The 27461-nt window shown below is 43.0% G+C and overlaps 1 protein-coding gene across 1 annotated transcript in view; it reads left to right on the forward strand.

The window, feature by feature from the left end:
• The window catches only part of CACNA2D2 (calcium voltage-gated channel auxiliary subunit alpha2delta 2), a 1194468-nt gene that overhangs the window by 971893 nt on the left and 195114 nt on the right, over positions 1-27461 (forward strand). Inside the window, exons 20-21 of the mRNA XM_085627677.1 lie at positions 2776-2837; positions 9391-9467. Of these exons, the coding sequence (XP_085483803.1) occupies positions 2776-2837; positions 9391-9467 (139 nt within the window). The remainder of the gene's footprint in view (positions 1-2775; positions 2838-9390; positions 9468-27461) is intronic.

Raw genomic sequence — 27461 nt, forward strand, 5'->3', positions numbered from 1 at the left:
TGGTTGTGCATCAAGAACATTCTGAAACAAGCACGTTGTCTATTTTCCCACAATGTCAATTTTTCACTTCACTTGTAGTTTTTGGTGTTGGACCTGCTGTAATGCTGATTGACGTGATCCATGTTGGCATGATGTGCTGTGTGTTCCTGGTCCACTTACTAAATGTGACTCGGATTACATTTTCTGAGATTGCACAGAAGTGGTAAATCTAGAGGGGGATCCAACAGTGGAATTGAAATCCCGCCAGTTGAATTTCTTCCAGATTTTGGCTTCAATTTAGGGTATGACAGTTGTACCCTGTCCACTTAACTTGCAGGCCGCCTGCCTTATTTTGAGTCAAGTGAACCTTCATCCGACGGCCAAAGGAAAACACAACCTATTGTGGTAAGACATCTAACCGTCCACCCTATTAAAATTGGTGTGTGGATTGCTTTTGATTTTTTACTATCCATCACTGTCAAGCATATCCTGGCAGTTAGGGACAGCACAAAAAATTGTCCCCCACACCATGGGAGAGGACTTCATGGTATTGGGGGCCATTATTTTTTCCCTTTTCCCAAAACAAACTGGGAGTTTGTTTGAGGAAAAGAAAAAACTTTTAAAAGTTAGATACAAGCACCTATAAGCAATAATGGTTACACTCTAAACTTTTCAATGGCGTTGTCTTAACCAGCGTGCCAGTTGTTCAAACAAACCCATAGAGTTCACTCCAGGGCTGATGGTGAACTCTAAATTTGGCAGTCGAAGTCACGGGGGCAGACGTAAAGGCCTCTGCAACTGTAAATCAGGCCCTCTATACTTCATTTTCAAATTGTTCATTTCCACGCACAGTTTAGTCAAGCCCACTGTTCCACCCACATTGTCATCTTTCACTGATTTCCATAGTATCACGCTTCAATTCTGAAGATGCCCCATTGATCGAAGTTGCCCATAGATGACTTTTAAGATTTTGGTTTCTTCAATATTTCATTATATTCATCAGGGAATTGATGACCTTTTGATTAGAGTAGTAATTACTCACTCACTCAACAGAGTTGTGTGTTTTTTTGAGCGGGGGTTTCGTCTAAGTTCCATTATGAGGTGGCCGGGCTCAGGTTTCAGAAATATTGATTGTGGTTCCTGACCTAAATTTGGTGATCAAAGGTTTTGTCCCTGAAATACTGAGTTCTTTTCTGCATAGTTTTCCCCAATTCATAGGGAAAGATGGGGTCAGCCTTACCACTTGCCCTTTGCAGCTGGGAAATATTATTGGGTGTAGGATTCTTGGGGATGGGAGGCAGATGGTTAGGAGGTCATCTGGGTGGCAGGAAGGGCTTTGTGCAACAGGTAGGAGTATTATATGCTGCCCACTTAATCTGTGGTGTTTCAGGAAGTTGATGGAAGTTGAGTTGTTCCTCAACTGTCAGTCCCTGCCCCACTCAGTAGCGGTTTCACCTGCACCTGGTAAATCTGAGCCTGTTGTTCCCACACCAGTTAATCCCCATTAGTGTGAACATCAGGAAGCTAGAGTGTGGTACAGCAGTATCTTCCCCAGCAACACTGCTCTTCCAGACTCATAATTAGGAACTATGAGGGTGCCCACTGCTAGTGCACCATTTACTTTTCTCCAGTTTTTCAACCTTTCCAAAAATAAGCCATTTTTTGGTTTTCACCTCTAATTGCTTTGATGTTTTTTTAAACCTGAATGTTTTAGTTGTTGTTAGCTGTTCTTGTTTCCTATGTGTAACTTTTATTTTTGCCTGTTTTCCCATCTAAATCAGTGCGAAATTTAAGTCAGTGGTTGTACGTGGAGCCCACCTTAACTCGTTTTTGGACCGGGACTTAGTTTTCATTCATGAGACTTTGAAAGAGCAAAAGGCAGAATAGAGGGCAAGAAAATAGGAAGAGAATGATGAGGAAAAAAGTGGTAAAAGAGGGAATTAGGGATTAAAAGAACCTGTAAGATAGAAGGCCAGGGTTGTAGGGTAGCAGATGGAAGAGGCATGAGATTGATTCAAGACAAGATAGCCTTAGCATTCGTCAACCCTGACATTCAGCAGTACTGGCCATGGGCTTCTATGAAAAATATTGTACACCAGCACTTATTATTTTACAAATTAAGAGCTCGTAAATGGCAGATTACGTTTTAGGAATAAATATTCTCAATATAAATAAATGAAAATCTTCCAAGCTATTTGGCAGCTATAACTTTTATTTACAGAATAGAATCTTCAAACACCAGTGATTTTTCATATTTAGTTTTGTAATTTTTTATAATTTTTTTTAAAATATGCAAGTTTTATCTGTAATAGAGTTGACATCCTTTTTCATCTTCCAAACAAATATGATTATGACCTCCATAACTGACAACAGCACATGTACAGTATCTGTGAAAATGAAGTCCATTTTTAAAATCTTTATTGAATATACAAACCGACAGAATATTAGCCAGTAAAGATTTTTATGTCACCGGCACAGAAGTACTAAGACTATCATATGCAAAAAGCATACAAAGAACAATAGTAAATTGGTCAAGACATGGGCTGCAAATCATTCCACCAATGTCACAGGAAGCAAAATAAGGGTATTAATGCCGGTCAGCCATCGCAAGCCTTAAATGACACCCTTACATTGCTCTAAGAGGGAGAATGCTGCCTTTTTTTATTCTAGCATTGTGACATGTTCTCTAGTAAAGTTCATCCTAGCATTGGTGCTTTTATGTCAAGCTTGCAGTTTTTCTTCATAATGAAGATACTTCCTTTAAAAATTACATTCTTGTCTGTTTATATATTTTAGAGGTACATTGACGAAGCGATCCGAATATACACATGGGCACCAATAAAAAGTACCAATTACAGGTAAGTAGCAGTGTACTGCAGCCTAAATGTAGGGCTGCTACAGCATGGTGGCTAGAAGTTATAAGGAATGTGCATGGGGTGTTGAGAGAATCAATTTCAGGGTGTATAATAGGGTGGGTGGGGAAATAAGACCTTAAAGAATGATGTAGGAGTCGTACTACTTATTTATTTATTTATTAAGGAGTTTTATATATCGCTAGCCTGACCCGAGGGTATCGGAGTGCTTCACAACAGTTTTTTGAGCAAGATTTATACAATAAGCAGTATTCTACATATAGGTTCCGCAGTCCAAGTGTGCTGAGCAGCATTGAGGTAGTACGTGAGTCCTGAGATAACCTCATAGAGTGCACGTTGTCTTGGGGTTGAATCAATTAATGGGGGGGAGGAGCAGTTGGGGTTGAATAGCAGGGAGGAGGTAAGTCTTAGAGCTACAATGTCAGGAAGAGACGACGAGCAGGGAATAGCGTTTTGATGGCGGCTATCCATTCCGGAGGGAGCGGTTGAGGAAAAGCACTTTAAGTTGTTGTCCTGATACCGAATGGGATGACATTCCAGATTTTGGGCGCATTTCCGGCGAAGGACCGTGCAGCAGTTTTTTGTTTGCGTGTTTTCATGAGTATGAGTAGTAGGGTGTTGGAGCTCCTGCGGTTCCTTGTCTGACCAACCCTCTTGAGTTTGGCAGCCAAATACTCAGGTTTTCCTGTGTGCAGGGCTTTGTGTGTGAGGCAGGCAGTTCTGTATCTGGCACGCAGTTTGATTGGGAGCCATTTTAGTTCTCTGAGTGCTGGTGAGATATGATTGTATTTCCTGATTCCAGTGACCATTCTAGATGCTGCGTTGAGAGTAGTTTTGACGGGTGCTAGGTGAGATTTCGTTGTACCAGTGAGGGTGGCATTCCCATATTCGAGTCTGGATAGCACCAGTGATTGGGTGGCTTGTTTGAGGCCGTTGTTTGGGATGAATGGTTTTATTTTGTAAAGTAACTTCATGTTGATGAAGGCACTCTTTGCGGAGTTCTTGATGTGATTGGCCATGTCGAGTTTTGAGTGTAGGGTAATTCCTAATGATTTAACGGAGTGGGTCAGAGTGTGATTGCCGTTAAGAGCATCCAAAGCTTTTAGCCATTCTGAAATATGAGGGTTCTCCTCTTTGTTGCAGATGAGGAGTATTTCAGTTTTGTCTTGGTTGAGTTTTAAGTGGTTAAGCGACAGCCTATGTTGGATTTCTTTTAGAGTGACATTTAGTCTGTGAATGTCATCAATGGAGGAGATTTCTAGATAGATTTGGGTGTCATCTGCATAGAGGTGGAAATGGAAGTTAGCATTTTTGAGTAGGGTGGTGAGGGGTTCCATGCATATGTTGAACAGTTGAGGTGAGAGCACTGAACCTTGGGGGATGCCCCTGTTGACAGGGTGTAGGTCGGAGGTAAAGTTTTTTATTTTTATCCTTTGTGAGCGGCTGTGTAAGAAGGAGGAGAACCAGCGTAGGACCACCTCATCAGCTCCTACCCTTTCTTGTAAAGCCTTGATGAGAAGTTGATGATCCTACCGTGTCAAAGGCTGCCGATAGGTCTAGGGGGCATATGTATAAAAATCTCCATTTGCGATTCTCAAATAGCGATTTTTTGAGAATCGCTATTTGAGAATTGCAAAACGGGATGTATCTAAAAATTCACACAAATTTTGCGAATTCTTAAAATTCCTTAATTGCGATTAGCAAATTGCGAAATCGCAATTAAGGAATACCTTCCCATTCATTCCTATGGGCCAGGAGGCCCATAGCAATGAATGGGAGGTCTTTCTCAAATTGCGAATCGCAATTTGCTAATCGCAAATTGAGAATAATTTCAAAGGTGCAAGGGTGTCATGATGACACCCTGATGCACCCCTGAAATTAGCATGTGTGCGCATATGGCGCACATACATGCCGTAAGGGCATGTATGTGCGCCACATGGCACGTTGAAAAATGCCAAAAAGTGCATTTTTCAAAGAAATCGCAAATTACCACCAACTTGAAGTTGGTGGTAATTTGTGATTTCTTAAGGAGAAATCGCACAACTTGGGTGCGTGTTACATAGCATTTAAGGAATCGCAATTTGCGATTTCTTAAATGCTTACGCAAAATTAAGAAATCGCAAAATTAGCAATTCCTTAAGAATGCGATGCTGAAATGCCTCATACATCTCATTTTGCGATTTTGTATTCGCAAACGCTGTTTTTTTGCGATTCGCAGCGTTTGCGAATACAAAATCGTTTGATACATATGCCCCTAGGAGAAGGATGAGGCAGCATTGGTCGGTATCGAGGGATTTGTGGATGTCGTCTGTGATGTTAAGGATCGTGGTCTCGGTGCTCTAGCCTTTTCTGAAACCCGATTGGTGGGGGTCAAGAAGGTTGATGTTATCCATGTGCTGAGTTAGTTGTTGGGGGACGCATTTTTCAAGGATTTTGGATACGAGGGGGAGATTGGAGACGGGTCTGAAGTTATTCAGTTCCTTGGAGTCAAGGCTTGTTTTTTTTAGTAGTGGCGTGACTTGGCCAACTTTGAGGCATTCAGGTATGATGCCGGTTCTCAGTAAGCTGTTAATGATCTTGCACCAGAACGGGGCTATGGAGAGTCTCAGTTTTTTGGTCAGTTCGGTGGGAATCGGGTCAAGGACGTGAGAGGCTGGTTTGGAGGTGGAGGTCAGTTTGAGGATCTCTGTTTCCGGGATAGGGTTGAAGGACTTCCAGGTTTTTGTGGGGTGCTTGGGCAAGCTATCTACTGTCACTGGAGGCAGGTTTTTGCAGACAGGGTTCACATTTATGTCCATTGAGAGCTCAATCTTGGTGATTTTTTCATCGAAGAAGTTGGCGAAGTTTTCACACAAGTCTTTGGAGGCCTGTAGGGAGGATTCCAGGGGTTTGGAGGTTTGTTGTCTGATGATTTTGAACAGTTAGTTGGGCCTGCTTTTTGCGTTGTCCAGGGTGGCGCAGAAGAAGGTGGATTTTTCGCTGCTGATGTGTTTTTTGTATTTCCTTTGGGCTGCTTTGAGTTGTTCGAGTAGGCTTGAGGAGGGGTTGCTCCTCCATAGTCTTTCTGTAGCTCTTAGTTGTCTTCTTACGTTGTTAATGTCCATGTTGAACGAAGATCTGGATGGGATGTTCCAGTTTTTTTTTAATTTCAAGGGGGCTACTTGATCTTGAATGGATGTCATGTTTGTGTTGTAGTGGGCGGTGAGTTCTGTTGTGGATAGATCGTCCGTGGAGGCAGTGAGGAGAGAGTTAACCCTTCCCTCTAGGTCAGTCATGTTAATCTTGGTGAAGTTTCTAGTCCATTTCGGTGGGCTATGGGTGGAGGGTTTAGGTGTGATAGGCTGAGTGAGGTGGAAAAGGATTAAGTGTTGGTCGGACCAGTCCATGGGCAGGGTGCGGTCTATCGTGACAGTGCCATGCTGGGCGATAATGGCGTCTAGGATTGCTCCTTTGTTGTGGGGTTTCCTCTAAGCAGTGTTGGGTAAGGTTGTTCCTGTGAAGCAGCTCCTTCAGGTTCTGGATTAGCAGGTTGTTTTCTTCATTCCAGTGAAGATTGAGGTCGCCCAGAATAAGGTTGTTCATATCTCGCAGAGAGCAGTGGGCAATCAGGTCGGACAGGTGTTCAGTGAATGTGGTGGTGTTGCCAGGGGGGTGGTAAATGAGGTGGCAGATGAGTGTTTTATTGTTGCTAGTGTTGATGTTGGCGGTTAGGCACTCAAAGGTGTTGTAGATGAAGGAGTCTATTTCCGTCACGGAAATATTGTTTTTGTGGATGATGGCTATGCCTCCACCTCTTTGATCTTTTCTATCTTTGTTGGTGATAACAAAGCCAAGGGGGACAAGAGTATTCATGCGTGGAAATGAGGAGTCATTTAGCCATGTCTCAGTGATGAATGCTATGTCTATGTCGTGTGTGAGGATGGATTCCGCTAGCTCTGTGGCATGCTTGGTGGCTGATCTGCAGTTTATGACCATGCAGTTTGTGGGGGACGTCTCTGTTGTGTGTTTTATCGTTCGGGGGACCGTGGGGATGATAGTGCGTGTGGCCAGGGGTCTAGGGGATTTCGGAGGGGCCTGTTCTCTGGGAAGGAGTACATGGGAGGGGGAAGTCCGGAGGGATGGGAAGAGAGCATCAAAGATTTCTAGGTTGTCATTGTTGGCTTGTAAAAGAACTGTGCCATTGGAGTAGATGGTGGCAGTGGTGTTCCCATTTCGCCTAGTGTGGTTAGGGGCTGAGAAAGTCAGTTTGCAGCTTGGGACGTGTTAGTCATTTTGGAGATATTGAGTTGCGATCTGAGGATGGAGTTCCATGTTTCGGGTACTTCAGTGTGGAAGATGAGATCTATTTTTACTTGTCCTTTGGAGGCGCAGTGATAGATGTCCACTAATGGTGATTCAGGTTGTTGTCTGATCAGTTTTTGTTTAAAGGTTTTTTCGCTTTAGGTGAGAGGTTAGGGGGGAAGCTGATCGAGAAGGAGTTCAGGTCATGCGGTTTTAAGTGGTTCTCAGAGGCGGGGTTAGAGTAGGCTGATGTGGCGTATGGCATAGTGACTAAGCAGGACGGGGACAGGCACCTTATAAGGAAGGGTGGGCTAAAGTTTCCAGAGCCATCCGTAGAGGGGAAAGTGAGAGTAGCTTTTGCTATAGGGCTGGTTGTTGACTCTCCAGAGCATAAGGCTGAGGGTGACTTCTAGGAGGTCGTAGAAAGGCGAGGTATCCACAGCCAGGGCAGCTACAGACTTTGCAGCTACAAAATTTCCACTCGCTATACCAACACAGCTCCTGCCTGCTTGGTTAACAGTTGTTTAACAGCTGTGGCATATCAGAGGGCTCTCGACCCGAATCTCCATATGGCAGTGACTCAGCGCTGGGAAAATGAGCGTGTTGAGATCTTGATAAGAGGGATCGGAGCTCCGCCAAGGTCAGGCAAGCTTTGCAGGAGGAGGGAAACATCCTCATCTTTCTTGCAGTTTTGATGTGGGTTTGAAAAAGGGAGCAGATTAGTACAGTACTCATCTGGAATGGGAGCAATAGCACATTGCCTACCAGACAGGGGGTATACCTCCAGAGACTCAATTAAATTGTAGGCTGATGTGAAAGTAAACCTGAGTAAACTAGTACTGAGTATTTTTCCTAGATAGCTACTGAAGGCTGTCTAATTTCTTCTTTTTCTAATGCTTGTTTACATCCAAATCTAATGGTAGTCATGATGTGAGAAGCCAGCATGCACACAACTCTTGGATTCTGACTTACACTATCACTGTCTTTCAAACTTTTGATCCCACACCACTACGTCTATAGTTGGGTTCCCTTGTCTTTGGTTCCTGTGGGGAACCCTTGACTATGGGCACTTTGGGCTACCCTGTAGAATTTTAGCTCCATATTCTTCCTCTGTAGACTTTCTTCCAATATCCCTCAAAACTTGCTTTGCACTCAGGATATCAGGACTCAGTTTTGTAATCCTGGGTTTCTTGGGCCCTTGAATCAACCTAATCTCACAGTAGACCATGGACGGCAACTTCAAGACTCAGGACATTAAACTTGGACACTGACTGTGCCATGTTTATCTCAGGAGCATGGCTTTATTGCTACTTTCAGAGATCTGAGATGTGTTCCATCCCATTATTTCTGCCTCATGAAACTGATGTAGTGCAAAAGGATGGGATATTTATAGATACCTGCCTTTGAACTCGAGGCTACAGGCTGCAGATCTCTGATCTGCTGGACGTGGATGCCATGGCTGTTGCATTTGACTTTAGAACCCTCAATGTGGGACCTTAATCCCTACCTTCAAACCATCAGACAAGGTTTGCGGGAACTTTAGAATCTTTCTAAGAAGGGCGGGCTGGTGCAGAGTTTATCAGAGGATCAACATGTATTTGCCCCAGACAGTGGCTTCGGTACCCCCGATATATTTATGTTCCCCTTGATCCTGATATTGACACTCTAGTCTCAGGCTCATGGCACATCTCCACACCTCTACCCTCATGACTTTGAACTCAATTTTTGTCTCATCATTAATTTGCTGTGACATGGACTCAGTTATTCTTGGTCTTTTATTTACTTTCACCAGTCACATGGGCATTGACTACAAATCCAGTCAAACCTTTGCTTAGAGCCAGTGCCATTCCTTCATCTCAGCAGGCTCCTATCTGGGGAGCAAATATAAATAACAGTGGGAAACGTAAAAATAAGCTTGATTTTCAAAATGCTCTGTTACGTAAATGTAGTTAATATTAGTGTACACGTCATCTTTCTTTGATTCTCCTATTAGATTATTCTCAGCCCTGCTCTTTCTTTTGATTTTTTCCACCTTGTGTGCCTCGTCATGCTTGACGAAAATGATTATATTTCTCATTTTTTTATTGTATTTGTTTTTATTCTCATTGCTTTACCTTACCTCTTGCCTGTTTTTTTAAAAATGTATTTCCATCATCTCATCCCTCCATGCTCCATTCCTTCCATGCACTGGATGTACCTCACTGCTATCCCTTGAAATCAGTTCATTTCTCTAACTCCCCTTTTCTCTTTTCTGCAGTGTGGGCCTGGTCTTGCCTCTCTACAGTTCTTTCTACCTACGCGCAAACTTGAGTGACCAAATCCTCCAAGTACAGTGTAAGTGACCACTTCTGTTGCCACTCAGACCACCTGCCCTGGATCCCGCCATCAGCCCTATGAAAGACTATGACTTCTGTGTAGCACGGTGACATTTTACCGTCCTCGCATGAACCGTAAACTCCAGGGTGGGGAGGTGGTTGGGAAGGGCTTTGCATTCCAGGGGAGCTGCGCCTTCCAGGCTATCAGTTTTCCTCTGTGTCAATGATCTGGGAGTGCTGTCATGGAACCTGTGGCGGCATTGCTCCAGTCACTGCCGCAGGCCCTGATGTTGGCCATTCTTACATCACTGCTTGCACCAGAGGGATTTGAGAAGCTTGCAGTGCTTCTGTGTGCTTTTGTTTTCTATTCCCTTTCAAATTTCTATTCAGCCATGATTATTTTTGATTTATTGATCCATTTATATTTAAACAGATCTGTCATTTCTGTGAGAGCCATCCTCTCCTCTCTCTTCAAATACATTTCAAACCTTTCTATTTCTCTTTCCGTCACCCCTCTTACTTTCTCTTGACTCCATCCTCTCATTTGATATTCCTTTATTCCACTTGCACATTGTTTAAAATCTCAGTCAGTCTATTTCTATGTCCAATCTTTATCTCATTCCCTCCTTTCAGTTCTTCCTTTCCCTTCTTTCTTAATTCATTCTTTCTTCCCTTCATCCTTCTTTCCTTGACCCTTCCTTACTTACTCTTTTCCTTTCTCCTTCTATCATTTGCTTCTATTTTTCGGCCCTTCCTTGTATTTTCCCTAGCTCTCTTGCAGCTTTTCTTCCTACCATTCTTCATTCATCCCTTCTTTCTTTACATTTCTTTATTCCATCCATCTGTCTCACCCTTCTTGCTTTCTCCTCTTTATTCTTTTCCTCCTGCTGCCTTCATCCTTAATTCTTTTCATCATGCTTGAATTTTTCTTCACTGTCCTCCTTTCTGCCCTCCTTTTTTCCTACCTTCCCTTCTTTCTTTAGTCTTTTTTCCCTCACCCTTCCTTTCTTCCTAGTTCACCCTCCATCACTTGCTTCTATTCTTCTGGCCTTCATGGTGTTTTTACTTGCGCCCTTTTATCCATCATTTCTTATTTTCTTCTTTCTTTACTCTCATCCAAACTTTCTTCCTTCATCTCTTCTTTCTTCCACATTTCTATCCTCCCCCCATCTTGCTCTTTTTCCATTCTCTCCTTCATTCTTTTCATCCTAGCTTCATTCTTCATCCCTTCCTTCCTTCTTGTATTTCCTCCTCACTGTCCTCCTTTTTGCCCTCCTTTTCATAACTTCCCTCCTGATTCCCTTTCTCTCTTTTCGTGTCCCTTCTTCCACTCCTTCCCTTTGTTCAGTTCCTTCGTTCCCTCCTTTCTTTCTTTTGTCTTTCCTTCTATTTTCTGTCCTTCCTCCATTCCCCTGCCTCCTGTCCTTCCTTCCATCCTATTATGATTGATTTCTTCCTTCTCTCTTTCCTTTGCTTCTTTCACTTCCTTCAACCTTTGAATCGTTTTCATTTATTTTTTCCTTCTGTGCCTTATTTCCTTTAGTTATTTTTCTCTTTTTCTTTTAGTTTTGTCTTTCACTTTATTATACTCTGTCTCTTCTTTTTGACATTCTTTTGGTCTTTTCTCTCCAGGTTTCTCCCTTCCTACATACCTCTTTCTCTTAACCATATTCTCAGTTTGCCTCACTGCTCTCACTTCTACTATTCCCTTTGTGTTTTCCTCTTACCCCTTGCCCATCTATCTTCTTTTTTTTCCATAGCCCCTATCACTTCAGATCTTCTCTGTTTACCTCCTCTATGGACTTCTCTCACTCCTTTCTCTCTTACAGTTTCATTCTCTCCACTGTTCCGTGTATTTACTTTTATATGTGTGCTTTTCTTCTGTCCCAACTTCTTTTTGTCCCTCATTTTGGTTGGCGGTCTTCTTCCTTCTCCATGTCTTACCTCCTCATAAATCATACTGCATTAATCATTTACCCCTTTTCTTCCTTATTTTGTTTCTATTCATTGTTCTCTCCTCATTTGCAATGGTCATAAACCTTACTCTCTTAGTTCTAGCTTGCAACTCTTGCTTCATCCCTATGTTGCTTCCTTTTTGTCTACATTTCGTCCTGTTCAGAAATGTTGTCCTTTCGTCCTTGCACCCTCTCTCTTCCTAAGCATAATATTTGCTTAGCTTGTTGTCCATCTTTCATCCCTCTTCACATTGTCATTATTCTCATGAAATGCCACTTCTCCTTTTTTCACCATCCTCTCTTAATGCAATCTTTACATCTCTTTGGGTAATTACTATCTTATGCTACACTCATATTCTATTGCACAATTTTCTCTTCCTGATCATCATCCTACCCTCTCGCTTCACTATGCTCACCACTCTCTGTTGGGTCCAACTCCTTTTCCTTTACTATTATATCACTCAAAGGCTTCACTCTATCCAGTTCTTCTTATCCCATGTTTCTCTGTCCTCCTCATTCTTCTTTGCCATTTTCCATCTCTTCTACTACCAGCTTACCTTCCCAACCCACCTTCACTTCCCTTCTATTTCTTCCTATAACTTTATTTCCTGTGATCTGCTTTAGTCTGTTCTTTGTTCTTTCTTTTTCTTTTTCTTACTCCTAGTCTTTGCTTCATTTCCCTCCTCTATCATGCTTCTCCCATCTCCTAAACTTTTATCTAGACTCCTCACAAAATGGCTCTGGATCTTATTGTGTGTCGAGATCATTCAGCATTTGCCCTCTTTTCTCATTCATGAAGTAATTCTTGATCATTATTTTCTGTTGTTAAACGGACAAGGCGTTAATGTGTCATTTGGACCCAGCCGCGGATCGCCCCTCCCCTACCGCGTGGGCCATGTCCCATTTCTGTGGTGTTTTCTGCAGTTGGCTTTGCTTTCTTTTCATGTCGTTCTTTGCTGAAGATTATTTTGATTTCTTTTTAGTATGATTATGAGACACAATATTTTTATTCAAACGGCGATTGAATAAAATATTGTTTGTAACCCCCCTCCTCCTTTCCACCCGCCCCCCTCTTTTTTTCTGTTTCTTTTTTCTTTTTCCGTTCTTTTTTTGTTTTCTTGCTCTCTCTTCTGTCGTGGACTCACACAGCACCAAACAAGAAATTGAAGGGCAAGTATGACCAGTATAAGACCACTTAGCCTTCACGTATCCAACCCTCCTGTTCGGTACACTCCCTCCTCCACCTTCCTTCAAACCTCCCACCCCTCACCGTTTGCTTACCCTACTCCCGCCTGCTTGCCCATTTTCCTGCCCGTTTGCCAGCTGAAACCACCACCGCCTTCACAAATTCCTTGTGCCTTCCTTCTGTCTGCACTCCTGTCCTTAACCTTTTCTCTCTTTTCCATTTTTGTTTAGAAAAATCCCTTTTGTTGCATTCCTGATATTCGTTCAGTTGTTAAACTTCCTCGTCTTCTTCTTCCACTTCCTAACCCTTCTTCTTTATATGTTGCTCTGAAACCCACCTTCAGCTGTTTCCAAGAGAAAAATCTACCGTACAAGTGAACATGTCTTTTTGTTGAATAAGGTTTTGTCACTGGTTTAATCTCCCTGTTTTTTCAGCCTTCCTTTCCATCTGTTTTCCCTCTCTCGTGTTCGCTCAGCGATTTTTCTCCTCCTTTGCCTTTCCCCTTTCCCGCCTTCTTACCCTCACCTGTCTTGTTTAGGACAACTCAAATTGTGAAGGACAGGGCTGATGAAAGCTCAGAGGACTGAGTGTGGTTGAATGATTATGAGGTTGGATGATTTATAAGTGTAGGGGTGAGAGATGGTGATGGCTTCCAAATCCTTCCCTTGACTTTTGGAGTGTTGTTTTGAAGTTTTTGTGTGTATCTGATGAGCGCAGAGATGGCCAGGCCACTCAGTATCTCCATAAACCTCCATAAAAAGGTAGGTGGCCAAACTCACATCAAAGAAGAGAGCTTGTCCAACAAAAAAATAAATGATCCTGCTGGTAAGCTCTAGTGAATATCTTCGAAGGAGTCACAGCAAAATAGAAGGTGGCATAAAGTACATGCTTACTAGAAAAGTGACATGTATTGATTTCCAAAACAGGATCCTTTTCATTTAGAAGTTTTAGTTAAGGTTTTAAATTGTTCTCATGCAGCAGGATATGTCTACTGCTTGCTTACAGTAAAATATGAAACGTACAAGCATTAATATCACCAGCAGTGTTAAAAAAAACTGTTTTGACATGTTACTCTAATGTCAGTGTACATTTTGTAATAGCATCATAAAAATAGTAAAGGAAGCGGAAATTAATAGGTACAATAGGAAAAAACTCAGAAGACCATCCCTCAGAATGTCAAGAATGGTAAGAAACAATGCTCAACTATTTATCACTGTTATCAGAGATGCTAACCAGTTTCTTTAATATGTGAGTTGCAGTGACCTACAGTTTCATGGTTGATAAGCAGACATCTGAAATTAGCTGTCCAAGTGAGAAAGACTTCTGGTGACTGTAGCCTTGTTTTTTATGCATATCCAGATAGGTTACCAGAAATCTTCATTTCTCCTATTCTCCCATCCCTGCCCCTGTGCATAACTTTGAGGTGACTCTACCTAAATAACGCGGACTCTCATTTGCCTGTTTCCATCCATACAAACATACGTCTCTATTCTGTGCATCTTTCCACCATGAGATGGGCTATAGGATCCATGGGATCCGGCCCACCGCATCTCTAACTGTATAACTTCTGTATGGAACAGAACACGGGACAAGACGTCCCATGAGAGAAGAGCTGCACATGAGAAATAATGAGACATAGGATGAGGACTGAAGACAACGTTTGTGACAAAGAACTGCTTCCCATTTCTAATTTGTGTCCTGAAGTTTCTCTTGGAGGACATATGAAACTGGCAAGTCTTCACCCTAATCCCTCTGATCAAAGCACAAAAAGACAAGCTACCCAATATAGGTCAGTGATAACGTTTATGTTTTAATGCACACAACAAATACTAAGGTCAGCAAACAGAGTCGGGCAGACGTGATTATTACATTTGTAGATAAGGTAAAAGAGACTACACCATAAATTGTTGGTAGAGCACAATACTTTGGCAGTGGAGTAGAACCACCTCAGCCATCGTGAACGTTTATGACTTCTCCAATATGACTCCTAAAGTCTTGGAATTTGGTTATTTTAATTTACCCCCTAAAATATATGAATTTCCTCAAAGAAGATCTCCTATCATAAAGTGATACTCAGCACAGTAGAAACATTTTGTGTCATTAAGCGTACTGACTATTACGTCCCATAAAGCCCCAATCACATTCACAGTGGTGCACAATTTACTATTTTTGTTTAATTTGGTTAAAGCTACATCATGCAGTGGATCCACTTAGGAACATTTAATTGCAATTACATTTTCAAGGAGACAATCTGTTTTTACTTGGATCACAGGGTATGCATATGTTTATAAAGAGACTTAAATTGTCCTCTCACAACTCTTGGCTTCACTACCGGCATGGTCTCCTAGTATATTATTCACTAATAATGTCACAGGAAATATCTTGCTTTATTAGTTTTGCTTTACAAAATAGAGGAAAAAAGTTTGATATCTATTTTATGCTGTATCAATTGTAATAATTAATGTTATTGATCACATCACAAGACACTACAGAAGGTCTTATCCATAAGTAAGAATGAGGCACCATTGAGCTTTCATTGGAAACATGGTACTCTCTTACATGTGAATTGCTGCAGCATGGTCCCAAGGACACTTGTTCATCAGTGTGCCTATTTCAATGTGACAAGATGCAGCAATAGGGAAGACAGTACTTGGAAAGCTAATTGCTATCTGTCCAACTTCCCACCCATGTCCATTGAGGGGGAATACTACTTTGCTGTCAACAAACAGAATAATTTTATGCTTCGGAAAAAAATAGGTGTTTTACAGCTTTAAATGATTGTACAATCATATGCAACTCCAATGTAGTGGATGATGCCGTCAATCAAGATTGCTATTTTTGATGTTTAAAATACCACAATCATTCCCTCTTACTTAATACAAAATTTAACATAACTATGTCACCTTAGATGTGGAGCATCATCATCGGATATTACAGCAATTCTGTGGTTGACACCCCACAATTCTAACATTTAATTAAACTATGCACCCTGTGGTTAACTACCAGATGACAGAATTATACACGATAAGCGCTTGCAATAGCAAAATTAATTTTAAAGGTTAATACCTTGGCTCTTCAAGTACAAAATATTCAAAGTTAGCAATTCACCACCTTGAACTGCAGCTTACCACTCTAACAAGCTTAAGTGAGGCCTTCCATGCATTAGTCCTAGTTGGGCCAAATTTTATATTTTCAACCGGTCTGTCAAGAACAATAGGATTTTCTACCGGTCAAGGAAGTCCATTACATGTCTGACAGTCTTCAATAAATAGCTGCCAGCATGTAACCTCTAAGCATAGAGTCTCTGCCCCAGCTCAGCCTAGATGGATCATTTGTAACAGCTAGCAGAAGCACGCCTAGAATCCAAGAGCAACTGTCTGAAAGTGCTGTCCCCAAAACACAGCAAAAGATGGAAAATGTCAACAAAGATACTGATGTTAGATATTGTCCAAAGGCTGTGCCACTAATCCACAAAGTTTAGAACAAACATGGGTGTCTAAAGCCCTGACACTCAATGAAGGAATGGGGGACTCAAATAATACACCATTGGCAATCTCTTTTGCCTGTAAGCCTACCCATTGGCATCTGTATAATTCCAAGCTGCAGGAATACAAAGTACCTGGAAGCATGCCTGATCTGTCTGACCAGGTAAACCCATCTTGGCAACTGAGTAGCATCTGAGTATTTTTCACATACTTGTTTTGTTGAGATTCTGTGGTTGTTCACCCAATCTATTTAAAGTTTTGAAATGTATTCATATAGCTGTATTTTGTAGTCATTGTCATGAGGATATCATTTTTTGGCTTCTGCCATTTTAAATATACACTACAACAGGAGTACATGTTAAAATATCTCAAGCTGGACTTTTCCCATGAAGTTACCATAGTGACTATGACGTCTCAGAATCCTGTACTGATTTTAGCCCATAGCTGTGATAGCTGATAGAGACGTCTAGCTGCAGATTCCTTACCTTAGAATTCTCCCCAGATGCCAGACTGGATCTGGAAATGTTTTCAGCAGTACCCCTACTCATCAGTAGAGGGCATCGTGAGACTCCGTACCAACACCATCCACCTATGCGACGTCACCAGATTCCATATAAGCCCCTCCCCAGTGCACTGACATGAGTTTCTTATTTTCCACGCTTACAATGCGGATCCAGAGAAGCGGTTACTTCAGGCTGGTTTTGGCCTACTTTGACATTTCCATCATTGAAACAGCAAGCTTTTCTGTTCAAACCGTGTGGGTCTTTTAGAAGGCAAATGTCTTCCACGGACTCTCACTCCATTTGTTTGTGGTACTTGGGAGAGCGCCATGACTCCGAGGAGAGTGACTCCTGTCCTCTACTTCAACCAAAGGCGCTGCAGGAACGTCAGATGAAGCTCCTGTTGGCAGGGCCGGCTCTAGGGTGGTGCGATCTGTGCCACCCCACCAGGCGCTGACTTGGGGTGGGGGTGTCATTTTTGCAAGTATATTATCAAATTACGAAGCACCTGCTGTCACGTTCCTGGCCTCCAGCAAATTTCAGGCATCAATTAAAATGTTAAGATAACTGCGGTGATTAATTGTCTTCCTGGAAAGAGACGGAGGTTTGTCTAGTGGAAGTTTTGAATCATCCAATGGTAGCACAGAGGGTTAAAATGCATGCTGCTAAGAACGTGTACCATGCTGATCACATGGTGCATATAATGTAAATAGGTCAGTGGGTTACTGCTTCTGTAAAAGAGCTCCTTTTGTTACTTGTCGTTTGTAAGTCAACATCCTAATATAGAACATTGAGCTATTAACTGTCATCAAACATCTGCATGTAAACTGCAAGGTATATGTTACAGCTATATATTTTTGTCCAGTCTGTCATCATCCTAATCTTGCCAAAAGGGTTCATTTGGGTAGAAAACAATTATTGTTATTAAAGAGAACCCTAACAATGGTGTTACATTTTAGATTCTGAATTTGTGCTGTCCCAGAATAAGGACTCTTAAACTATATTGCCTCCGGTATCGATGACATGCTACTCCTACACTACACCTTGTAGTCCTGTCTGATGTAACATTTCCTATACACTAATTTACACACCTATGGTTGTCTCTGTGTAATGTGTGTGTGATGTTAAGTGCTCTGACACCTTAAACTGGTATGAGTGGTGCTATAAAACTAAATGAATCCGAGAGACAGTGGTTCTGGAGACTTGAGGGGCACTGTTAAAGGGCGGTGGTGAGGGAATCCGTGACAGAGGTGGTCATTGGGGGGGCTCCAACAAATATTGTCGCACAGGGCGCCACCAGTCTTAAAGCCGGCTCTGCCTGTTGGTGCGACTCTTGCAGTCACAGCACAGTTAATTCGCAGGGCTGGTCCAGGAGCCATTCCTGTAGACGTCACTCTCCATCATCGTCCAATGATAAGTCTCAATGCAAGCGGGCAAAGTCACGGCATCCTAAGGAGATGAGGGGTGCCTCAACTGTGTCCATGCCGACGGGTTCGTCCTCGGCTTCAGTTTGGCCCTTGGGTTTAATGGTGGTCTCCATCTTGGCACAGGTGTACAGCCCTTTGGGGTTCACACCTTCAGCGCTTGTATCAGATCAGCTGACTACGACGTCGGTGGTGCTGATCGCCACTGTGCCACTTCCCCTTTTCCAACTTAGAGGCATCGCCAACTCAGCACCGATCAACGTCAAGTGTGGAGCAAATGGTGCCACCTATCTCGGACACCCTTCTTCCACTTTCTGTGGAGTCCTCCAATGTTTTTCCTCCTGAGGAACACTGTTAGGGGGTGATGTGGACAAGTCTGGGATTCTGACCCAATATCTAATATGTCTCATCCTCCAGTGGAGGATAGCTGGCTAACTGAACTGGATGAAGCTAGTGGATTAGAGTCATTCCTAGCCTCGGACCTTCTTTCCCCTCCTGGTCTTGCTATATTGGGGTGCTTCTCTTTATCTTATATGCTAAGTCGAGTTGCTCTGATTTTGGATTTAACACTTCCTTCTTAAGAAAAATCTACTGATCCTCTAATTGGTGCTCTCCATTGGGGCCAAACAGGGATGTAGCCGGTGATCCCCTAGCGGGGCACCCTATATGAAATTTTTGGGGAAATGGGCTAAACCCAATACGGGGGCCCTGGTTGATCGATTTATATCTTACAGACACCATCCGGCCCCTGGTAATCCAGCCTGTCTCCTTTAGCACCCTGCTTCTCATAGTTTGGTGTTGCGGGCAGCTTCAACCTAGTATGATATCGACTGTCTTCCTCAGGGTCTGTCAGACTGAGATTATAGGAGACAGGGCACTTGTGGCAGGTATATCTTCTCCTCCTTAAGTTCTGCTTTGCATTCCATTAATGCATCTTGCCTTCTTGGACTCTTTTCCCATACATTGTTGGACTCCTTGACAAATCTGTTGCCATCGCTTCTGGACGACACCCAGAACAAGCTTACCCAGTTGATCCAAGATGGGCAACAGGCGACTAAATTAATAATTAGATGTGGGATGGACACCACTGATTTGGTAGGTCGGGTCATGCCTTTTTCAGTGGTGCTACGTCGTCATGCCTGGCTACGCACCTCAGTTTTTTCAGATGCTCTTCAGAACACGTTGCTTGCCATGTCTTTTGATGGCACCCGCCTTTTCAGTCCTCATGCCGAATCTGCTTTGCAGCATTTTTGCGACCATCGGACTAAAACAGAAACTTAGCTCCGCTCTTTCTCCCGTCATTCTCCATAAATCTACCCATTTAAGTTTATATGGGGGATGTTGGTCCTTGATTTCTTTCTCGAATGAGCATCCCATGGTGGTGTCTTTGGTTGTCTATCCCACCTACTGGTGACACCCAGCATGGTATTTCTGCTTACCACAGCTATTATTCATATCCTTCTTACACTGTCAATGACAGGTTATGGTTCCGCACTACCTATCAGAGCCACTTGTGGTCTGGAGTTTACGAGCTCTGACTCACACCCTAACTGCTGGATCTTTTTACCCCAACACTTCATGTTGATAGATAACATTTAGAATCCCTTATAGGGACTTTTCACTTTTCTTCGTTTGGGGGAGTTTTTATGTAGCTTATTCAGTGAGATTCCTTTCTCGTGCATCTCTAGTTTCTCCTTGATCTATACAGGAAGCACCCTTTCTGCTACCCTTCTTCTGTAATTCTCTTTTGCTAAAGGCTCTAAATTACCATTGGACCAGTGAGACACGTGTCACAGTCTCTGCTGTCCACATAACTGGCCTGGATCTTATTTCCTTCCAAGACATTCTTTTCTCTGTGTGTCCTTCATTTCCAACGAACTTTTCGCTCTTCTTTAGCAGAGTGCAATTTTAATGGGCTATGCTGTGTGCACTCGTTTCATTTGTTTCTTGTGATTTTCATAATGGTGTTTCAAAAATAGTGTTTTCTTCCTCAGCCCTGCTGATAGTCTTGTTTGTGGTTTCCTCTACATTCTTTATCTGTGTGGTAGTACTTAAGTGTCAACTTTTTCTACCACGGGCTCGCTGTCCTTGCTCTGACTTTTCCTGTCAGGACATCTGTCATACTCACTTATTGCCTAGTGGAAAGTCTTTTTCTCTTATGTCATACTTACTTATTCCTTAGTGGAAAGTCTTTTTCTCTTATGGCCACAAACTCCTCCTTTTTCGGAGTACATACACTTTCGGTGGTTGCATTAATCCATGCTCCTCCACGGTGGATCTATTTTAAGGTTCCTTTCTGATGTCTTTCGGACATTTTTTGCCTCTAATGCATTCTCTATTGCTTCTGGCCCTATCTGCCCATGAGTTTGGTTGTTGGGCGCATTTTCTCTGTGTTTTGCAGAAGTTCGTTTGACTGGCATAATGGTTTTCTAATTCAAGGCCCTAAAGGTGAGGTTCATTGGCTGTTGCCTTTGGGTTCCCAAGTCACTACCAACCATTAGTCAGAACCCACCTTGGGAGGGACCTGGTATTGTATTTATATTGAATTTCGTCTGCAGACACATTTCTGTTTCTCTGCCATGGGTAACTCTATTCTCATACTTTTCACCTTCTTTATGACTTTGCTGGCCTGTGGTTCTTGACACAGTTCTTAGGGTGAAGTGTATGCTCTTGCTCACCTAACTTCCTAAGAGTGTCTGTTCTCGTCTGTCTTATTTTTGACTGGCTAGTTGTATTCAGGGATTTTTTTTGTACAATCAGTTTGCAGAACCTCCTCCAGAGATGGCATTGCTTGGGTATCTATTCTAAGTTAAGGGCTCTGTGGCTAGATGTCTCTTATCACATGAAGAAGTTACTTACCTTCGGTAAAGCCTTATTTGGTAGAGACCTAGTCTAGCTGCAGATTCGTTTTTGACCTACCCGTCCTCCCCGTTCTGCAAACTGTTTCCATCTTATCTAAAAGATTCCTTTCTTGGTATTCGCATACTGTGCATTTCGCCTTTGAAATTGTTAATTTATAAGAGATATCTATCTTTTATGGCACACTGTTTCCACAGCCAGATTCTATGGTGGCTTTGTGCTTTTGAAGCGATAAATAGTCACAGAAGAAACTGACTTTAGTGCGTCAGGGAGGGCTTATACGGACTCTGGTGATGTTGCACACGTGGACGATGTTGGGCCGGAGTCGGCCAATGCCCTCTATCGATGCGCAGGGGTACTTCTGAAAAAATGTACGTATCCAGTTTTGAGCCTGGGGAGAATTCTAAGGTATGCAATCTGCAGCTAGACTATGTCTCTACCATATAAGGCAATATAAAAGATAAGTACCTTGTGCATCTTGTCCCTATACTTTGTCATCATTGTGATGGATAGAAGAGGGCCATGTCTCATCTAAAGTTAGAATTGGCTCAATCATAGCATTTCAGTTTATTAAGCCATTGGTCCACATGAGGAAACATTTTGTGTTTTTTGACAAAATATAGGCAGCTTCACTATGCATGCACCTCCTTATTGGGGTTTTTACCATTTCTGCTCCTAATTGTTCTATGCGAAAGCAAGCTACAGGAGGTTACCCATAAACCCAGTAGAGACCAGGGTAATTAAGTATAACATAAGCAATGTCTCAAGGAGTATCGTTTGTAAGGGGGCTCACTCAGTACCGGTCTCACGCTGGCTGAGTAGCGCGCGCTGAGAGCTCAAGCAGATTGTACCCGGTTGCTATGTCCCCTCTTTCAACTCATTCCGTTTTTGCCTGGGATTCGATAACACAGAGGAAAATGCCGCCTCTTCCCAAACACCACACGGCCCTTGAGCACTTCAAATGGACCACTTGTAGGATTTCTTTCCTGGCGGGCTGACACCGATAAAACAATTCACTCTTGATAGCGCGTGATGCTCCACGCCTTGGAACACGCCGTCCCAATAACTCCCAATAACTATCATAGGTAGAATTAATATAATCAAAATTACAATTTTACCTAAATTCTTATATTTATTTCGAGCTATTCCTATTCGTGTTCCCAATTATTTCTTTCAAAAATTAGAAGGCGCAATTAGTAGTTGTATTTGGTGCTACAAGCAGGCACGTCGGGCGATAAGCTCTCTCAAATTTCATTATAAGTTTGGAGGTTTACAACTTCCTGACTTTAAACTTTACTTTTGGGCAGCATTTGCTGAGCGCTTGCAAAGTTTTTTAACTGACAAACAGCCATATTACGGACTTGCATTAGCGCTCGTCATGGACAGTAAAATGTTTTTGTATAGGATTAATGATCCTATTTATTACAAGATAGTCCGTTTCAAGACTGTGAAAGACATGGTTCGTATATGGCATGAAATCTTAGATTATGCATCTCTAACATTTGCAGATATTATCAATCATGAACACTTTAAATTATGGACTAATCAATCTCTCCCGGGTATATTCCACAATTTTACTGCTTGCAGTTGAGCAAGATTTGGAATTGAAAGATTTGGTCAACTGTACGATCTCGGCGGTTTCTCTACATTTGCATCTTTGCAAGGTTCTTTTGATATACCGCAACAATCATTTTTGAAATACTTACAAATTAGAGACTATTTTCTAAATCGGCAACTGCTACAATTTCCAAGTACCCATGTATTGATAAAATACTTTTTAAATCTGGCTCTCAAAGCAAGAATCAGCACAGTATATTTACGGTTATGTCATCTGAAAGGCGCTGACATGAGTCATCTAGCGGATAAGTGGAGCCAGATATTAGACATGGCTACAGATACTACTGAGAATGAGATGGCGTTGGATAATTTAAACAACTCTATCCATTCCACTAATTTATTACTGCAACAGTTTCGTACTATCTGTATGCTATACTATACTCCTGAAAAAATTAGTAAATGGCGACGAATATCACAAGGAGCTGGCCGAGATGGGGTGGATAAAACAAGATGTCCTAAGTGTGGCCAAAGGGCAGCTGACATTCTTGTAATGTAACGTAAATAGGCTTTTATTGAGCGCGAACTGTCACTCCGCAAGGAGCATCCTGGCGCTAAGGAATAGAGGAAAGGGGAGGGTACAATGGGAATTCCGTCTGAGATCTGTCTAGATTAACGCAAAGGAGTACACATCGGGGATATTATATATCCATGTTTTCAGTGCCTTCCGAAAAAGGGATCACGATTCCTGTAGTCTTAAGCTGATTGGAAGTGCGTTCCAGGCTTTGGACCCCAGGACGGCAACTGTTTTACCTCCCTTTGTGGTTCGTTTGAAGGTAGGTGGTCTCAGGAGGTTGGCTGTGGATGACCTAAGAATCCTGGTGGTGGTATATGGGGAGAATCGTGCTGAGAGGTACTTAGGTCCTGCCTTACGCATGGCTCTGTGAGTAATTAAAAGAATCTTAAAGAGGATTCTTTTATGAATTGGAAGCCAATGCACATGTTTTATACTTGTCCTGATTTGTCAGATTTCCGGGGGAACGTCATGCAAAATCTAGGCCAACGGTTAGGATATAATGTATCATTTACTGCTAAAGAAGTTATGTTCGGATATAAGGTACTTGATAACCTTGCTATTGAGAATTTTTTTTCTATAGTCTTAGTTGTGGCTCGTCTTTGTATAGCGAGAGAGTGGATTACGCCTAATTCTCCTACTTTATTTCAATGGCTGACCCTTATGAAGGATATTTATGAAAGAGAGCGTGCACTAGCTAAAACCAGAACAATTTGTTCCAAGAAAAAATTTGAACGCATATGGAAATATTTTGAATGAACTAGGATGATTTTTTTCTTTTTATATATATATTGTTAATTCTTTTTTTTTAGTGTTGTTTATCTATATGATCAGTATATGTATAGGTATTCATGCTCATTAATGTGTTGAGTAGGAATATTTCTCTTTAAGATATTTTGTATTGCTTTTACCCTTTTTTTGATGAGACCTGAACCCTCTGTTAAAATAAAATAATAAAAATATTTTTTTAAAAAAAGGAACACGCCGTCCGTCCGGATTCATTCCGTGACAACTTGCCACACTGTATGGAATTTGTAACCTGGTCCTGATGATAGCCTAACATTTCACAAAGGCAGAGATGCAGTCAAATCCCACAGCGTAACTTACTGCGCCTTCGCTGCGATTCCCCAGAAAATCCTAATCCGTACATAAATGTAATAACTGTACAGGCATCTATTTCTATTGTAAATAATCCTGTTTGTGCCCCTTCACCGCTGTATATACCCCCTCACATGTCACTTTCACCGTTCACCTTTCCACAAGCACTTTTGCTCGTTATCACAGGTTACATGACATTTAATGTAACACAGTGCAATTTGTGTATGGAATTATTTGTTTTTGTTTTAACCATATAAATTAGTTAAATATATGTGGAAAGCAACTGTACATTATCGTCTCACTCCACTTCTTTGTGTTTCTCTATGCTCCTCCACAGCAATTTACTTTGCTCATTAAATAAGCCCCCTTACAAACGATACCCCTTGAGACATTGCTTATGTTATACCGAGTTGTTCAATAGTATTTCCAAACACCCTTGCATTCTAAGTTTTGCAGCAGATAGATCCCAAATCTATCACAGCTTTAATGGTAATGCGTGACACAGTTTTGGTTTCTAAGACCACATTTTGCATCATTTTGTCATTACATTCTTGTGATTCTAAGCTCTGCACTAGTGTTGCATGGACTTAGTGATGCTGCTAAGCCAACATCCTTGGGTTTTGGGCAATAGTAACACATTAATAAATCCTCCACATCTAGCCCCATATGCCAGCACATGTTTAGATTAAATTTCAGTGCTTATATCCGGATTGAAGTGGTGTCTTCAAAAATAGCTATATTAATGTGTTCTGCTTCATATTTATTGTTTTATATTACAATTTCCTGTGACATTAGTTATGACCTGATATCAATGAAGTATGGAAGGGGTACTGTTGTGGGTGGTTACAGGTAAGTACCTACTGATAACTCCCATGACTTTGATGTGGCTGAGACCTCTGCCACTGGCAAAATATAACAAGTAGTGCCCACATTTCCTAACAGTCATGGGGTAGCTGGCCTACTGTCAGCATACCATTAAAAATAAAAAATAATCTCAGTTTTACAGAGAGTGGAGGAGTGGCCCGATGGTAGTGTCTGGGTCCTGAATGAGGCCAGTGGCGCTGAAGCCCCCTGAGGAGGTGGGGCATCTACATCAGTATCTTAAGCCCTGCCCCTACCATTGGTAAACTCCCAAACAAAGTTAAATATCTAATACCATGACCTGTCAGAGTCCTCAGGGCTAGGGCCAACTAAATATGACCCACTACATAATCCCTTTGAGGCACATATTGTCATGGCAGGTACTGTGACCAACCACCAACATACGTCTCTGCATAATTACTATCAAAATAGTGCACAATGAACTCCATTTCAATTTTATTCAGAGAGGTCGGCACTTAAAGTGGAAATGGCAAGTTGAGGGCGAAAATATATACTAAACATAGGGAGTGTCTCAGGATGTTGATAGAATTCCGATTCTGGGGATGCAAAAAGTGAAATGTGTAATGATAAAGATTCTCCAGTAATTTGGCGGAAGATTGCGCCAAATTTGCAAAAGAGTTTACAGAGATTGTTGAACCTTTGAAAAGAATATTGAAGAAAGGAGTTGAGTTTGGATGGAATGAGGAGTATGAGACTGCATTTTTACAAATAAAAACGAGTATTATTCATGCTCCTACTCTAGGACACATTGATGTTACGGCAAAGACGTATATTACAACGGATGCTAGCAAGGTTGGAATTGGTGTGGTGTTGATGGAAGTTAAAGGTGGAATAGAAAGCATAATTGGTTGTGGTTCACAAAGGTTGCAGGGGGCGGAAACTACATATTCCGTAATGGAAAGAGATGCCTTGGCTTGTTGCTGGGGAATACATCTTATTAAGTTTTACATATGGGGAATCCCCTTTAGGCTCAGAACTGACCACAAGCCTTTAACATACCTTTTCAAGGGTGGAAAAGGTCTGGAAGGAAATGTTACACTACGCATTACTAGGTTGCTCTTATCAGTGATGGATTATAATTATGAGATAGAATCTGTGAAAGGCAGCAAGAATGTTGTAGCAGGGAGGAGCCTAGCGCGCAACCAAGATGGCCGCGTAGGTGCGAGGCTCCCGAGGACCTCTGCGACCTCCTGAATTAATCCTGGCTATATCCTGTCCTTTTTGAGGGGACTGTGTCGGTGAACCCGAGCTGAGGCGCCACCCGTTTTCCGGGTTCGAATCGGACCCCGAACACCGGCGGGAGCGCCGATCGAAGGTTGCGGCCTTCCCCGTGCCGGCCCCCCGGATTGGAGTAGTGGGGCGATCCGGGGACAAAGTGAACAACAGCGGCGGGCACGGCTGGGCGACTCGCGTACCCCGCGCTTTCACTTTCACTTTTGCTCCCTCCTCGCCTCCAGCGAGGTAGGGTCGCGAAGCGGGGTGCGGTGGTGTGGTCTTGTCCAGGTGCCCGGCTGTCCCGCCTGCTGTGGATCGTCCTGCGGTGCGGTGGCCGCCCTCCCCCCCCGGACCCCGTGAACGGGTCTATCGGCCCTTTCGAGGAGATTGGCACGACGGTGGGAAAGCAAGCATGTCCACCAAACAAGATGGCGACCGGGCGAAGGTGAAGACGACCCGCCGTGGCCCGGCGCACCAATCCAACAGTATGGACCGCTACACTCTCCAGAAGGGATCTCCGGAGACATCGCGCACGTCCCCGGCGGGCCTGACGGAGACGCCTGCCCAGCCGGTGGACCTGACCCTCCGGGACGTCATGGGCGCCATTGCGGAGATGAAGGCCTCGGTGGACCAGCGCTTCGACACCCTAGCGCAAAAAATAGATTCGGTCCTTGTGGATGTGAGCCTGGTGAGGGCCGACCTCTCTAAGACTAATGACCGGGTCGATTCCCTGACCCACACCACAACGGGCCTCGAGACAGATGTGGCGGCCCTCCAAAAGGAGGTGCGCCGGCTTGGCCGGGCGAGCGCCCTGATGGACCGGCGACTGGAGGATTCAGAGGGTCGGGCCAGGAGGAATAATGTTCGTATTGTGGGAGTGCCGGAGGGACGAGAGGCGGAGGCCGCCGACCTTTTTGTGGAAGATCTAATCCTTACCCATCTGCAGCCCCGGGGCCTGAGTAAGTTTTTTGCGGTTGAGCGTGCTCACCGAGTCCCTGGGGGCAGGCCGAAGGCCGGTGCCCCGCCGCGGCCTCTCATTGCCCGGATTTTTAATTTTCGGGACAGGGACGCTATCCTGCAGACCTCCAGGCAACAGGGACCGGTCAAGCTTGACAACATGGATGTGCGTTTCTACCCAGACTTTACTCCGGCGGTCCAAAAGCAGAGACTCAGTTTTCTTGGTGTAAAACGTCGCCTGCGGGACCTGGACCTAAAGTACTCAATGCTCTTTCCAGCTAAGCTAAGGGTGGAGGTGGAAGGTCGCACGCACTTCTTTGATCG

Source organism: Triturus cristatus, chromosome 9, assembly GCF_964204655.1.
Source record: "Triturus cristatus chromosome 9, aTriCri1.1, whole genome shotgun sequence".
NCBI classification, from domain to species: Eukaryota; Metazoa; Chordata; class Amphibia; order Caudata; family Salamandridae; genus Triturus; species Triturus cristatus.